Genomic DNA, 13154 nt, shown 5'->3' on the forward strand with positions numbered 1-13154 from the left:
ACGTAGTCGACTGCGGTTCGCGTCCCGGACCCAGTGGCTTAAAACTCACGCTGGGCATGTGTGCGTGCATGCCCAAGATCCCGAGAGAATGGAGGAGAAGGGATTGCGGCGTGACCATCCCCCCTGGGGGGTGATTTCTTGCTTTCTGTCTCTATGTCTCTCTCTGTCTGTCTGGCAAGCGCACGTGCCCTATAGCAAAAAAAAACCTCTCCAAAAAAAAAAAAGCAACCAATCATAACCCACCTTTTACAATCCTTCATTCAACCAATCACTGCCCACCAACATGTATATAACCACAATCTCTGGCCCACAATCACCAGAGGACCCTGAAGACCCTGAAGAGCTGTGGCACTGCGTCGTCTCCGGACGACCCTGAAGAGTTGTAACACTGTGATGCTCATCCCGTCTCTCTCTCCTTCCCTCAGGAAACCTGTTCGACTGTCCCTCGGGTCAGGACAGATCACAGGCATGGACATGCACGGGGAGGCCCTGGATGTAAGCTCAGGACCTTCCCATGTGGTCCAGTTGGGTTACTGCTGTGCCACCATCTGGACTCTTGGTATAATATTTTGACTTGGGCTTTTCTTTCTGTCTTTGCAACTATAAGTCTTGTCCAATTCAGATGGAAGAATAATTTCCATTAAGAAAAGCATATGAGAGATGCATGAATCTCTCATAACTATAGGGCATGTGCACTTGCCACAGACACACAGAGAGAGAAAGTGAGAAATCACCCCCCAGGGGTGTGGCCACACAGCAGTCCCTTCTCCTCCATTCTCTTGAGATTTTGGACATGTACGCACAAGTGTCCAGGGTGATTTTCAAGTCATCAAGTCCAGGACTGGAACCGTGGTTGGCCATGTTGTAGGCTTTAACCAGCATGCTACCTGCCGGCCCCTCCCCCTCCCTCTCGGGAAGACAGAAAAAAGTACCGCTGATACCTGGTTTCTATCTGTTCTTCTGCTTGATAAAAAAATAATCTCGGTGTCACACATACTTATTTACTTAAAGACTTTTCAAACTGAATTCTGTGCTACTTCCTGTCCAGAAAACCAGAGTTCTTTTTACAAAGTTTACCATGTTAGAGGAAAAAAAAAACTAATGTGATACCAGCACCAGCACATTGTTTACGTCGCTGTTCTCCCATTTAGTCAAGCACAGTTCATGCTCTGGACCTGGTGACTTAAAACTCATGCCGGGCGTGTATACTTGCATGCCGAAGATCCCAAGAGGACAATAGAGGAGAAGGGATTGTGGAGTGACCATTTCCCCTAAGGGGTGATTTTGCACTCTGTCTCTCCGGTGCATGCACGTGCCCTATAGCAAAAATCTCTATGAAAAGAGAAAAAAATAAACTATTTGTTCATATTATAATACATTTTTAGCCACAGAATTCTTCTAAATATCTCAAAGAAACATTACCCTAACCAGCCCATTAATGTTAACCTTAGTTTTTTTTTTGGGGGGGTGGGGTGGGGTGGGGAAGATGATAAGGAATTTTCATGCCTTTGAGAAAATCTTGTTAAGTATATAAAAAACAATATAACAGAGAAACTCCTAACACTAGGCAAAGAATAACAAGAATAGCACCTGTCTCACAAACTGATTCTCTAGGAAGTTAATTTTAAAGGACTCATTTCATTTATTGGTCTGTTATAATGAGTTATTTTATAATGTGATAGGAGTATAACAAAATTGCTTGTATTAATATGGAAAAGGAGTAAGAAAGGGTTTGGTAAAATTAGTAGTTTAGGGTTGTTGGACATTGAAATGTCCCATTTAATTATTTCACAGTTTTGGGTATAAATATTGAGAGATTTGTTTTTATGTATTGCAGAGGAGAGTTTGCCCTTTGGCTTGATGGAGATCTCTACCATGGAAGAAGCCATTCTTGTAAAACCTTTGGGAATCATACACTTTCTAAGAAGGAAGATTTCTTTATCCAAGACATTGAAATCTGGGCTTTTGAATAAATGCAGTGCTTTCTGTCTTAGCAGGATAATAGCCCAAACCTGACATGGACAAGCATTATTTGGAAAGTTCAAGTAGCAATACAATGTTAACATGTCACTTGTGCTTAAAGTTTAGTCTGTATCACCATTTATTGCAACCTGTAATTTTGGAGTTTATTTTTCAAATCATGTTTCTGTCCCAGAATTGTTTAGATTTAGACTGTAGCCTCTGTTCATGTAGTATAACAGCTTGGGTTTTGTCAGAATTTTGGCAGTATTTTGATTATAATGACCATCTCATTTTTAACTAATGTTATCTTAGTCTCCTATTAGGATGGTGCTCTTTTGTTGAACCTATTTTGTTTTGTATCAACTATACTTACTCTTTTACTAGAGCAGTCTAATTGGGGTACTGAGGAAATGAAGACCAGATACTTCTGTGTCTGTGAGGTTGGTACTTGGTGATACTGGGACATACTCATACTGTTCCTACAAAGGAGAAACCACATGCCAAAATAATGCACACTGCATAAACCACTGAGTTCTAGTTTCAGTTCATACTATAACATTCTCTCTTAATTTTTCAGGTATTTTAAATTTTATTGAGAATTTTGTTTGTAATACACCATAGTGCAAACGATCTGCAGGTTTGGGCATATGCTTTCATCATTGAATTATCTGACAAAGAGTTATAAAATGACAAAGGAGAATGAGAACTTAATGATTCTATTGGATATACTATATTAAGCAGGAAAATATACTATTTACATATTTGTAGCTTAGTAGGGCATTATCATAAGTACACAAACTATGAAACAGATGCATATTTCTTCAACATATTGTGTCAGATATTCTGTTTTATAGTTCTGTTGTTTTATCCTTGTTGCATACCAACTCCCAAAAAAATAGGTTCTTCCTGTTCAAAAGGAAAAAAAAAAAAACTTGTGATTTTTTTGAGTGGTATATGTTATTAATTACCATTAGCATTTGCTCTTATAAAAGGGCAGTGATTATACTAGAAAATATTGTAACTCAGTAGACTTGTTGAATATGCTGATTTACTGTCAAGTGACCTCAGAAAAATGAAACAATAGAATACATAGTAGTTCTTAACCTCTTTTGTAGGAAACCAGTAATAAGCCCTTGTGGCAATAACTCATCAGTTAATTTCAAAGCTTCATGTTATGCAAAAAAAAAAAATCCTGCTGTTATACATGTGACAGTGACTTTGTGCTGAAATTTCAGCTATTCCAGATAAACATTGTATATCTTGTAAATTAATGTTTAAAGGTAGTTTTGTTCTTATAGAAAGTGTTGATTGCCAGGTTGCTTATAGCACTTTAAATTATTCTAAAAATGAAATTATAAGCCAAATAAATTGGCTTTAGTAGTTTTAGCTGTATAGCACTTGAAGATATTTAGTTCTTTTGAAAGTTTAGATTATTACCTAAAGAAAATATAATGCAAATGGAAAAGAAAATATGATGTTCTAGTATAATATGCTATTGCTGAATATGAATAGACATACAGGGCATCATTTTCTTGTATATGTAACACTCATTAAAAGTTAGTAAGAGTATATAGATTAAATGTTTACAATATAGGGAATTGTAAATAAATTTATCAGTTTTTTTTTCCCCTTTTGGTCTTCCACAGCAGTATTATTGTCTTTGTGGAGTTGACTAACCATAAAAAAAATCCTGTAATGGATTTCAGCTACAATAAGGTCATAGTGGTGTATACCAAATAAAATTAAATACATAACTACAGACTTGAGTTTGAATTTATTGAATAGTCAAATTATTTTCATATTTAATATTCTATATAAGTATACTATTTTAATGTTTTAAAATGCTTCTAGTACTGGGATGACAATGGTGACAGTGGTAGTGATAATGGTGACGAAAAGATGCAATCAAGAAGAAGAGCACCACAGTTTAAAAAATGGAGAGGGGAAGAGGGCACTTAAACACAGGGAAGTACAAATGATTTGATATTTTTAAGTGAAAATATTTTCACTTTTGATGGAAAATACAGAACAAGATAAACCCCAGGACCTGAAGAGCTCCCATGTAGTTGACCACGGTTCGAGTCCTGGACCTGATGGCTTAAAACTCATACCAGGCACTTGTGTGTGCGTGCCCAAGATCCCTACAGGAGAATGGAGGAGAAGGGATTGCGGTGTGGCCATCCTCCCCAGGGGGGTGATTTCTTGTGTTCTGTCTCTCTCTGTCTGTCTGGCAAGCTCACATGCCCTATAGCAAAAACCTCTCCAAAAATAAACACATAATTTTGTGGAGGGGAAAAACTAGAGATGAGGTAAACAGTAAATAAGCCTCTACATCCCAGAAAGAAATCATGAGGCCTGAACAAGAATAGTAATGATGAGGAAAAAGACATGGATTTGAAAGAATCTCTTGATTTAGCAAGGTCACTGAGTACAAATTCAATATAAAACAAAACAAAAACACCCTTATTTTTTATGTATAAACAAGAAATGAAACTTACAATATTAAGTAATTATAATACCATTCATAATACCATTCAAAATATCAGATACATAACTAAACAAAGACCTAAGTGGTAAAGATATACCATCATAAATCTGGCAGGCACTATTGAAATTAAAATTATATTGGCAGTGAGTCTTACCCAGGCTTTTTGTGGAAATTAAGATAATTCTAGAATTTATATGGAAATGTCAAGACAAAGAATTTTTTTTTTTTTTTTTGGAGAGGTTTTTGCTATAGGGCGGGTGCACTTGTCAGAAAGACAGAAAGCGAGAAATCACCCCAGGGGTGATGGTCACACCACCATCCCTTCTCCTCCATTCTCCTCTCGGGATCTTGGGCACGCATGCACATGTGCCCAGTGTGAGTTTAACCTGCCGGGTCCAGGACTCGAACCTCGGTCAACTACATGGGAGTTCAGCGACATAGCCATTACTCTAACTGATGGTCCCCAAGACAAAGAATTTCTACGTTGAAGCATGAGAGTGTGGTCCTCAGTACCAGATATCATGATCTCTTAAGAAGCTCGGTAAGACAATGTGGTATTGATTAAAAATTAACTAATTTTGGGGGCCAGCAGGTGGCGTGTTGGTTAAGACGGCTAGACTCCCACATGGCTTACAGCAGTTCGATTCCCAGGCCTGGCAGCTTGCTTTCTCACTTTCATTCTCTCCCTCTCTGTCCAACCTCAAAAAAATAATGACAATGAATAAAATTTTTTAAAAAAAGAAATAAACTAATTTTTTTTAATAAGGCAATACTGCCACTCAGTATAGAGATGGCAATAGTGCTCCTTTTAATAGATACCTGTGTAGAACAAAAAGACTTACTAGACACCACAAATTAAAATTAATTACTGATTATAGATCTAATTGTGAAAAGTGAAAGACTAACTAGCAGTTCCCCAAAATATTAAAATAGCCAATACCGTTATTAAAGGGAATGTGATCAGGCACAGTGGTGTACCCCTGAAAATTCTAGCTACTTGGGACAATGAAGCAAGTGGCTCATGAGTTTAAGGACAACATACAACGCTATCTCAAAAATAAGAAAGGAATGTGAAGTGGAACAACCTTTGGAAACAATTTTTGGCATTACTAAAACTAAGCAAATGTATACTTTAACCAGCAAATGTAATTTTTTGGTATGAATCTTATGGTAATGCATGTATTTGTTTACTAAGATGAATGTTTACAGAACTGTTCCTGCTCTCCCTGTCATCATCTCCACACACTCCACTCATCCCACCTATTATTTTACTGATTCTCATTCTGTTAGGTCATTGGGAATGTCCTGACATGCTTCATGACTTTTCTGATGGCCTAATATTACACTTTATCTGTAAATACTTGCATACATTTCCTAACAATGAGGGTATCTCAGTTTAATGTGGATTTCAATGAGCTTTATATTTAAGTTTAGAGTATGCATTTTTTGACAGGAAAACTACAAAAGTGGAGTTGCAACCTTTGCCTGAGGGCACACACAATGTAAGTTTATCCCCCTACTGGTGATATTAGCATTGATCAGTTGATTTAGATAGTGTGTACCATGTTTCTCCACTCTATCATTTTACCTTTAGAACTAGTAAATCGTGTGTAGGAAGGTACAATGATACTGGAGATATTCTGTTCTCCATACTTTCTGATGCTTTTGATATGTATTAAGGATTCTTGCCTAATTAGTAAAATGGTTAAAAAATTAATTAACTCTTTCCTTTCAAGCACATTCATTAATTGGCATTTGCTTTAAGGAAGAGCTTTCATTTTCCTATCATTTATGAGTATGTATTATCAGTATGGATTCATGAATTATCCTTTTTTTATTATTCAAAGGATTGTATACTCTATTTTCTAAATTTAACCAGTAGGATTCTCAGCAGTCTGACTTCTGTGCATTTCTCTATTTCCTTGAGCACATGCCTATTCCTGGGACAAGATGTTCCAGGCTGCACTTTCTGTAACCCAGTCCTAGAATTGATCACTTCTGCAAGGAACCATGTTTTCTTTCACAGATAGTATTTAGAAATCTTGTTGTGCTTGGTTGCTACTAAGGTGACATCACTTTAGGGACTTTCAGGAGACAAAGATAGGAACTAAGTACATATGCAGCATGAAATCACACCCCAATACCTCTAAATCCAATGTAAAATCAGAGTTTTTGCTTGTCTTCCCTCATTCCACGTTCACATCTTCATTTCTCTCTTCCTTCACAGGTTTCTTAATCTTTTTTTTTTTTCTTAAGAGATTGTTTGCCATAGGATATGCGCATTTACTAGAGAGACAGAAAGCAAGAAACCACCCTTCGGGGATTGTCACACTGCAGTCCCTTCTCTGTTCTCCCGGCATCTTGGGCACACACATGCAAACACCCAACATGATTTTCAAGCCCACCAGATCTGAGAGTAAACCATGGTTGGCCATGTGAGTGTCCAGTGACCATTATGCCATTTGCTGGTCCCTTTAATCTTTGATACACAATTATAGTTTCAGATTTGTTATAGTATACCTTCACAAATGAAATTAAGTGATTTTTATTTTCCAGTTTGTTAGATGAAGTCTGTACTCACTAGAGAGAATAGAAATGAAAAATGAGAAATCACCCCAAGGGGAATGGCCATGCCACATCCCTTCTCCTCCATTCTTATTTAGAGGTTTTGGGCATGCACACACATGCTCACAGCTAGGTTCAGGACTCAAACCACACATTTAGCCATATGGGATCCAGCACCATTACCTCTGTGCCATCCGTTGGCCCCAAAATTAAATAAAATTGTCTTTGTAGTTCTTTTTCCTTTCAGATTGATGGCACTTAATCAAATATGGTATTTGCAAATTACGTACATTTCTTAACCCTTCTGAGGTTATTTTAATCATTTGAAATAAAATTAGGTTTATTTGTTTTGTTTTTGTCCAGTTTGTAGTTTTTCTTCTGTCCTTGTTTATTTAATTTTACTTTTGTTTATGTAAAATGTTTGAAAGTTTTCAGAAGACAAACTTTATAAAAAGGTGTGCTCTGAGGGACGAGCAGTTGGCGTAATGCTATGTTGTTGGACTCCCATGTAGTCGACTGCGGTTCAAGTCCCAGACCCGGTGGCCTAAACTTAAGTCGGGCATGTGTGCGTGCGTGCCCAAGATCCCGAGAAGAGAGTGGAGGGAGAGGGGATTGAGGTGTGGCCATCTTCCCTGGGGGGTGATTTCTTACTTTCTGTCTCTCTCTCTCTGCCTTTCTGGTAAGCTCAAGTGCTCTATAGCAAAAACCTCTCCAAAAAAAAGGTATGCTCTGAGAAGTATCTTTCTCTTAATGTCTCTCAACCAGTTTCTATACATCACTTCAGGAAGCTAATTTCATTGTTTCTGGTTATCCTCTATTTTAAAAGTAAGTTGTCTAAGCATTTATGCATATATATGTGTTTATGTGTGCATATAGCATATAAAATCAACTGTGTATATGAATACTCACACACATATATACCCTCTGAAAATAACTATATCCAATTCTGAAAATTGTCCTTACTTTTTATAGCTGCATCCATTGTGCATAATTTATTTGACTATTGTCTTACATGTATTAGATTGTTTGCAGTACTTCACATTTAAAAACAAGGCACAATGCATTATGTATATGTATTTTTGTATCTTGAAGCAAATTTTTAGGAGTGGGATTTATTGGTCAAAAAGAAAATCCATTGTACTTGCATTAGATACTGGCATGGTTCCAAAATCTGGGCACACAGTATAATTATATAACCTTTGTGGGATGCTAGGTGGTCAACCACCGTACTCTTAAAACCTCTAGGCTGAGAAGTTAGGTCATACAGCATATTTATAAATTAAATAATTGAAGAGACAATCACTTTGTGCTTGCTTATTCTAAGAAATGTCCTAGGTAAATTAAAATTCTAGGAATGCTGAGGCATCCATGTTAAGGAGCCACTTCAGCATGGTACAGATGATCTTCTGTTCCTCCTATGATCCCAGGACAGCGATTTAGCACAGCAGGTAGAACATTCCTCCCCAGAGGATGAGTTCTCATGGACATAAAATTCTAGTTAACACAGAAGTACTCCTTTATTATTTGAAAAACTGCACCAATATTCTTACTTTATACCTTTTGGTCGTGATTGGAAAAAGAACTAATGTTTGGGAAGGGAAAGAAAAAATGCAGAAGGCAAACCAAGAGAATAGGTGCTATCTCATTTTGCAGCACAGTGTGGGAAGAAAGAAAACCCTGAGCTCAGAACTTCTTTCCTTGTGGTGGTAAGTAGGCAATGATAAGACCAACCTGAGAATTACGGATTCGTAACACTTCAAGTAATGAGCGGTGAGAGACAGCAAGTATTTGGATGAAGGTCCTGACAAATGGGGCAAAAACGTACTTACTAACAGCTCAGAAACCCTTTGCATATCTGACTAAAAGTTTAGAAAAGGAAAATTCTTCAGAATGGGAAACCAATTGTATACTACTTAATATTGGGAATTTAGAATTACCAGTGATAAGATCTAATTATTTCTTACATTATTTAGTGACTATAAAAATACCTGTGAGGACTTTGAGTAGCTTGTTTGCCACCTGAGCTGTTTTGTTTTTAATGTCAAAATGTCCTAAGTGTTTTTTTTTTTTTTTTTGGAGAGGTTTTCACTATAGGGCAAGTGCGCTCGCCAGACAGAGAGAGACAGAGAGACAGAAAGCGAGAAATCACCCTCTAGGGGGGATGGTCACACCACAATCCCTTCTCCTTCATTCTCCTCTTGGGATCTTAGACACGCACGCACACGCGCCCGGAGTGAGTTTTAAGCCACCGGGTCCGGGACGCGAACCGTGGTCGACTACGTGGGAGTCCAGCGACATAGCCATTATGCTAACTGCTTGTTCCCAGAATTTCCTAAGTTTTCAGGTATGGATTTTCCTACAGTGAGGGAAAGATCTTTGGATCCCAAACCAGAAAAAATATAACCAAGGATTTACAATCAAACGTTTAGCCCAAATAATACACAATGAAGTAAGAAGCAAAGTTAAAAACCATAAAGAGTTACTATCACAAGACAGCCCTTAGGATGATGCTTATCTCACAAGATGCTTATCAGGGTGTGTCTGGCACATAGCTGGCATTTCCTCTAAGGAAACTAGCTTTCTAACTTTACAGCCAGCCCTAATTCAGAAGAGTGGTGGTTAAGTCAGCTTTCTGAGAAGAGGGCTTCTACTCTATCCCCAAATTTCAACAAATTGAACTGGAAATAATCTGCATCAGTGGCTGCATAAATTATTGTGATTCAGAGTTGAATATGAAAGAACTCTCAAAGCCTTGATTTAAATAGTCTTGAGAGGCCAACCATGGTGTAGTGGTCAAGATGACTAGATCCCACGTGGCCAACCATAGAGTACAAGTCTCAGACCGGGTGACTGTATGACTAAAAAAAAAAAAAAGGTACATGTGCATGCTCAAAATCCCTTGAAGAGAATGGAGAAGTGATTGTGGTGTGGCCATCCTCTCCAAGGGTACATACCACTCTCCTCACCCCTCTGACAAGCACTCATGGCCTGTGAAAACTAAGGAAAAAAAAGTCTACTGATAGTAGAAATAACCTAAGTTGCACGCTGTAATTTTCTTGTATATCAAACACTAAAAAGTGGTATTGTGGAATGTAACTTTAAATCAGCATAAAACAACAGAAAATATAATAAAACATCTTTTATTCTTATGCCACTTGTCTTAAAATTTTGACATTGGCATTTCCTCTAAGGAAACTAGCTTTCTAACTTTACAGCCAGCCCTAATTCAGAAGAGTGTTAAGTCAGCTTTCTGAGAAGAGGGCTTCTACTCTATCCCCAAATTTCAACAAATTGAACTGGAAATAATCTGCATCAGTGGCTGCATAAATTATTGTGATTCAGAGTTGAATATGAAAGAACTCTCAAAGCCTTGATTTAAATAGTCTTGAGAGGCCAACCATGGTGTAGTGGTCAAGATGACTAGATCCCACGTGGCCAACCATAGAGTACAAGTCTCAGACCGGGTGACTGTATGACTAAAAAAAAAAAAAGGTACATGTGCATGCTCAAAATCCCTTGAAGAGAATGGAGAAGTGATTGTGGTGTGGCCATCCTCTCCAAGGGTACATACCACTCTCCTCACCCCTCTGACAAGCACTCATGGCCTGTGAAAACTAAGGAAAAAAAAGTCTACTGATAGTAGAAATAACCTAAGTTGCACGCTGTAATTTTCTTGTATATCAAACACTAAAAAGTGGTATTGTGGAATGTAACTTTAAATCAGCATAAAACAACAGAAAATATAATAAAACATCTTTTATTCTTATGCCACTTGTCTTAAAATTTTGACATAGATTTCATTGTTGTAATAGAGTTATGCATCTTTTTCTACTTAGAGATATTGGTCATTTGTAATTTTATAAACCGTATGTGAAAATAAAAGTATGGATACTTTCTTTAAGAAAAAAATGGAACTTTCAGTTTGAAAGAGAATCATACATGGAAACAAAAATGATTTCTATAGTAACTTAATCTGTATTTTATCTTAAAAGTAACACGTAACAATTATGAATGTTATTTTGAAGTATCTTAATTTGACATTAATTTTTCTGTTTTAACAACAAAATACTATAGTATATATTTTAGTAACCGTCATTGAATATAGCAAGAATTGTAATCTTATAAACCAACCAGGGGCATGGTGATCAAGGCAACGGAAGTACACATGGCCTTCTGCACAGTTTTTTCATGGCTAAAGACCATACAGGGAACATGTGCCTGCATGCCCAAAATCCTGAAAGGAGAAATGGAGAAGGCATTGAGCATGACCATCCCCCAAAGAGGTTGCTTTTTCACCACTCCCCCAATCCTCTCTGGGGAGCACACACACACACACACACACACACACACACACACAAGCTAATTAAAATTTTTTAAAGTATGGGACCAGCAGTTGGCGTAATAGCTATATCACTGGACTCCCATGTAGTCAACCATGGTTTGATTCCCAGATCCGGTGGCTTAAACTCACTCCAGGCATGTGTGCATGCATGCCCAAGATCCCAAGAGGAGAATGAAGGAGAAGGGATTGTGGCATGGCCATCCCCCTGGGAGGTGATTTCTTGCTTTTGGTCTCTCTGTCTGTCTCTGTCTTTCTGGCAAGCACATGCGCCCTATAGCAAAAACATCTCAAAAAAAAAAAAAAAAAAAAAAAAATCTCAAAAAAAAAAAAAAAAAAAGAATTGTAATCTCACATTTTATTCATTTTGTTTTTATATATAATGTGTATTAAGTCTAATTTAGGACAGAATGGACAACTAACAAATTAGTTTTTCTTTGCTATTATATCACTTAGAATTTTTTCACTTTAACAGGACTAATTGCTGTTTAATGAGTTAAACATTTCATAAAGCTTTTTTGTTAGAGTATGAAAAAAAATTAAAATTTCTCAGTGTCTCATTAATTTACTAATAATTCTAGGCAATACTTCTTACTGAACATTCCACTTCATAGAATTTCCTGTATTTCTCCTATACCGTGCATGGACATATGTGCAAATAATATGAATCATTAAGATTTTGAGAATAAGCAGTGTTCTCTAAGGAGTCTTAGAGAGGTAAGGAAACCTGCAGCTCTCACTTCTGCTCTGCTTTCACAGTGAAGGAAAACATAACCACTTTCTTTCTTGATTCTGTGACCACCAGCAGTGTCTGTCTGTGTTTTAGTGTGATTTGTTCAAATCACACAGAAGGAGGAAGGCCAGTTCGTAATGGAAACCTGTTAGAATTCAAGTCCACAGAAGAACTTCCACAGCTGAAACATCTTATTGAAAACTTAATAGATGTATCTGTTTTGAAAGTGAGACTAATAAAAACTATAGTATGTTGTCAAGCTTCTTACAACATTTTAGATTTGGGCCAGCTTGTCGTCTGGTGGTTGAGATAGCTGGATCCCACATGGCTGACTGCATGGTTCAAATCCGAGATTGAGCAGCTTAAGAAACATGCCAGGCATGTGTGTATGCCCAGAAATGTTTAAAGGAGGGAGAAATGGAGAAGGGATTGCTGCATGATCATTCCTCATGCAGAATTTTTTTTTAACCTTCCTCTGTGTGTGTGTGTGTGTGTGTGTGTGTCTGGTGAGTGCCAAGTGTTCTCTGGCAAAATGTTTTTTAAAAATTATCTTTAGTTATATCAAATTTAATGACATTTCTTTTCTTCATCAAAAATAACACTCTCAGGGGCTCGCTAGTGATGTGAAGGCACTGGATTCCCTCACGGCTGACTACAGTTTGAGTCCAGACCTTGAGAATTCATGTTGGGCATGTGTGCATGCATGCCCAAAATCTCGAGGAAAATGGAGGAGAAGGGATTGCAGTGTGGCAATTGCTCCTGGGGGGTGATTTCTCCCTTTCTCTTTTTGTCTCACTTCAGCAGGTACATGTGCCCTGTGGCAAAAACCTTAAAAACAGAAAAAAACGCATGCTCTGCTGATGTTTATCTAAGTCAACATTCTTTTTTAGAGGTAATGTTCAATTATACATCTATAATAATTTATGCAATGAATAGCCAAATAGTTTTGTCCAAAAAAGTGAAGTGGAATTTTAAATATTATTACTACATTTATAATATTCTATTTGCTTTCGTAACACTTTGTGTAAGCTTTCTCAGAATCTTCAAAATTCCTCATAGAGATAGAG

At 37.3% G+C, this 13154-nt stretch overlaps 1 protein-coding gene across 4 annotated transcripts in view; it reads left to right on the top strand.

The window, feature by feature from the left end:
• The window catches only part of OXR1 (oxidation resistance 1), a 104346-nt gene extending 100625 nt beyond the window's left edge, over positions 1-3721 (top strand). For all 4 annotated transcript variants that reach the window (XM_006167914.3, XM_006167915.3, XM_006167916.3 and 1 more), the window contains one exon: positions 1838-3721. In XM_006167914.3, the coding sequence (XP_006167976.1) occupies positions 1838-1973 (136 nt within the window). In that variant the 3' untranslated portion in view covers positions 1974-3721. The remainder of the gene's footprint in view (positions 1-1837) is intronic.
• The last annotated feature ends 9433 nt before the right edge of the window (positions 3722-13154 follow it).

The sequence above is a fragment of the Tupaia chinensis genome, unplaced genomic scaffold, assembly GCF_000334495.1.
Source record: "Tupaia chinensis unplaced genomic scaffold, TupChi_1.0 Scaffold145257_1, whole genome shotgun sequence".
In the NCBI taxonomy this organism is placed as follows: Eukaryota; Metazoa; Chordata; class Mammalia; order Scandentia; family Tupaiidae; genus Tupaia; species Tupaia belangeri.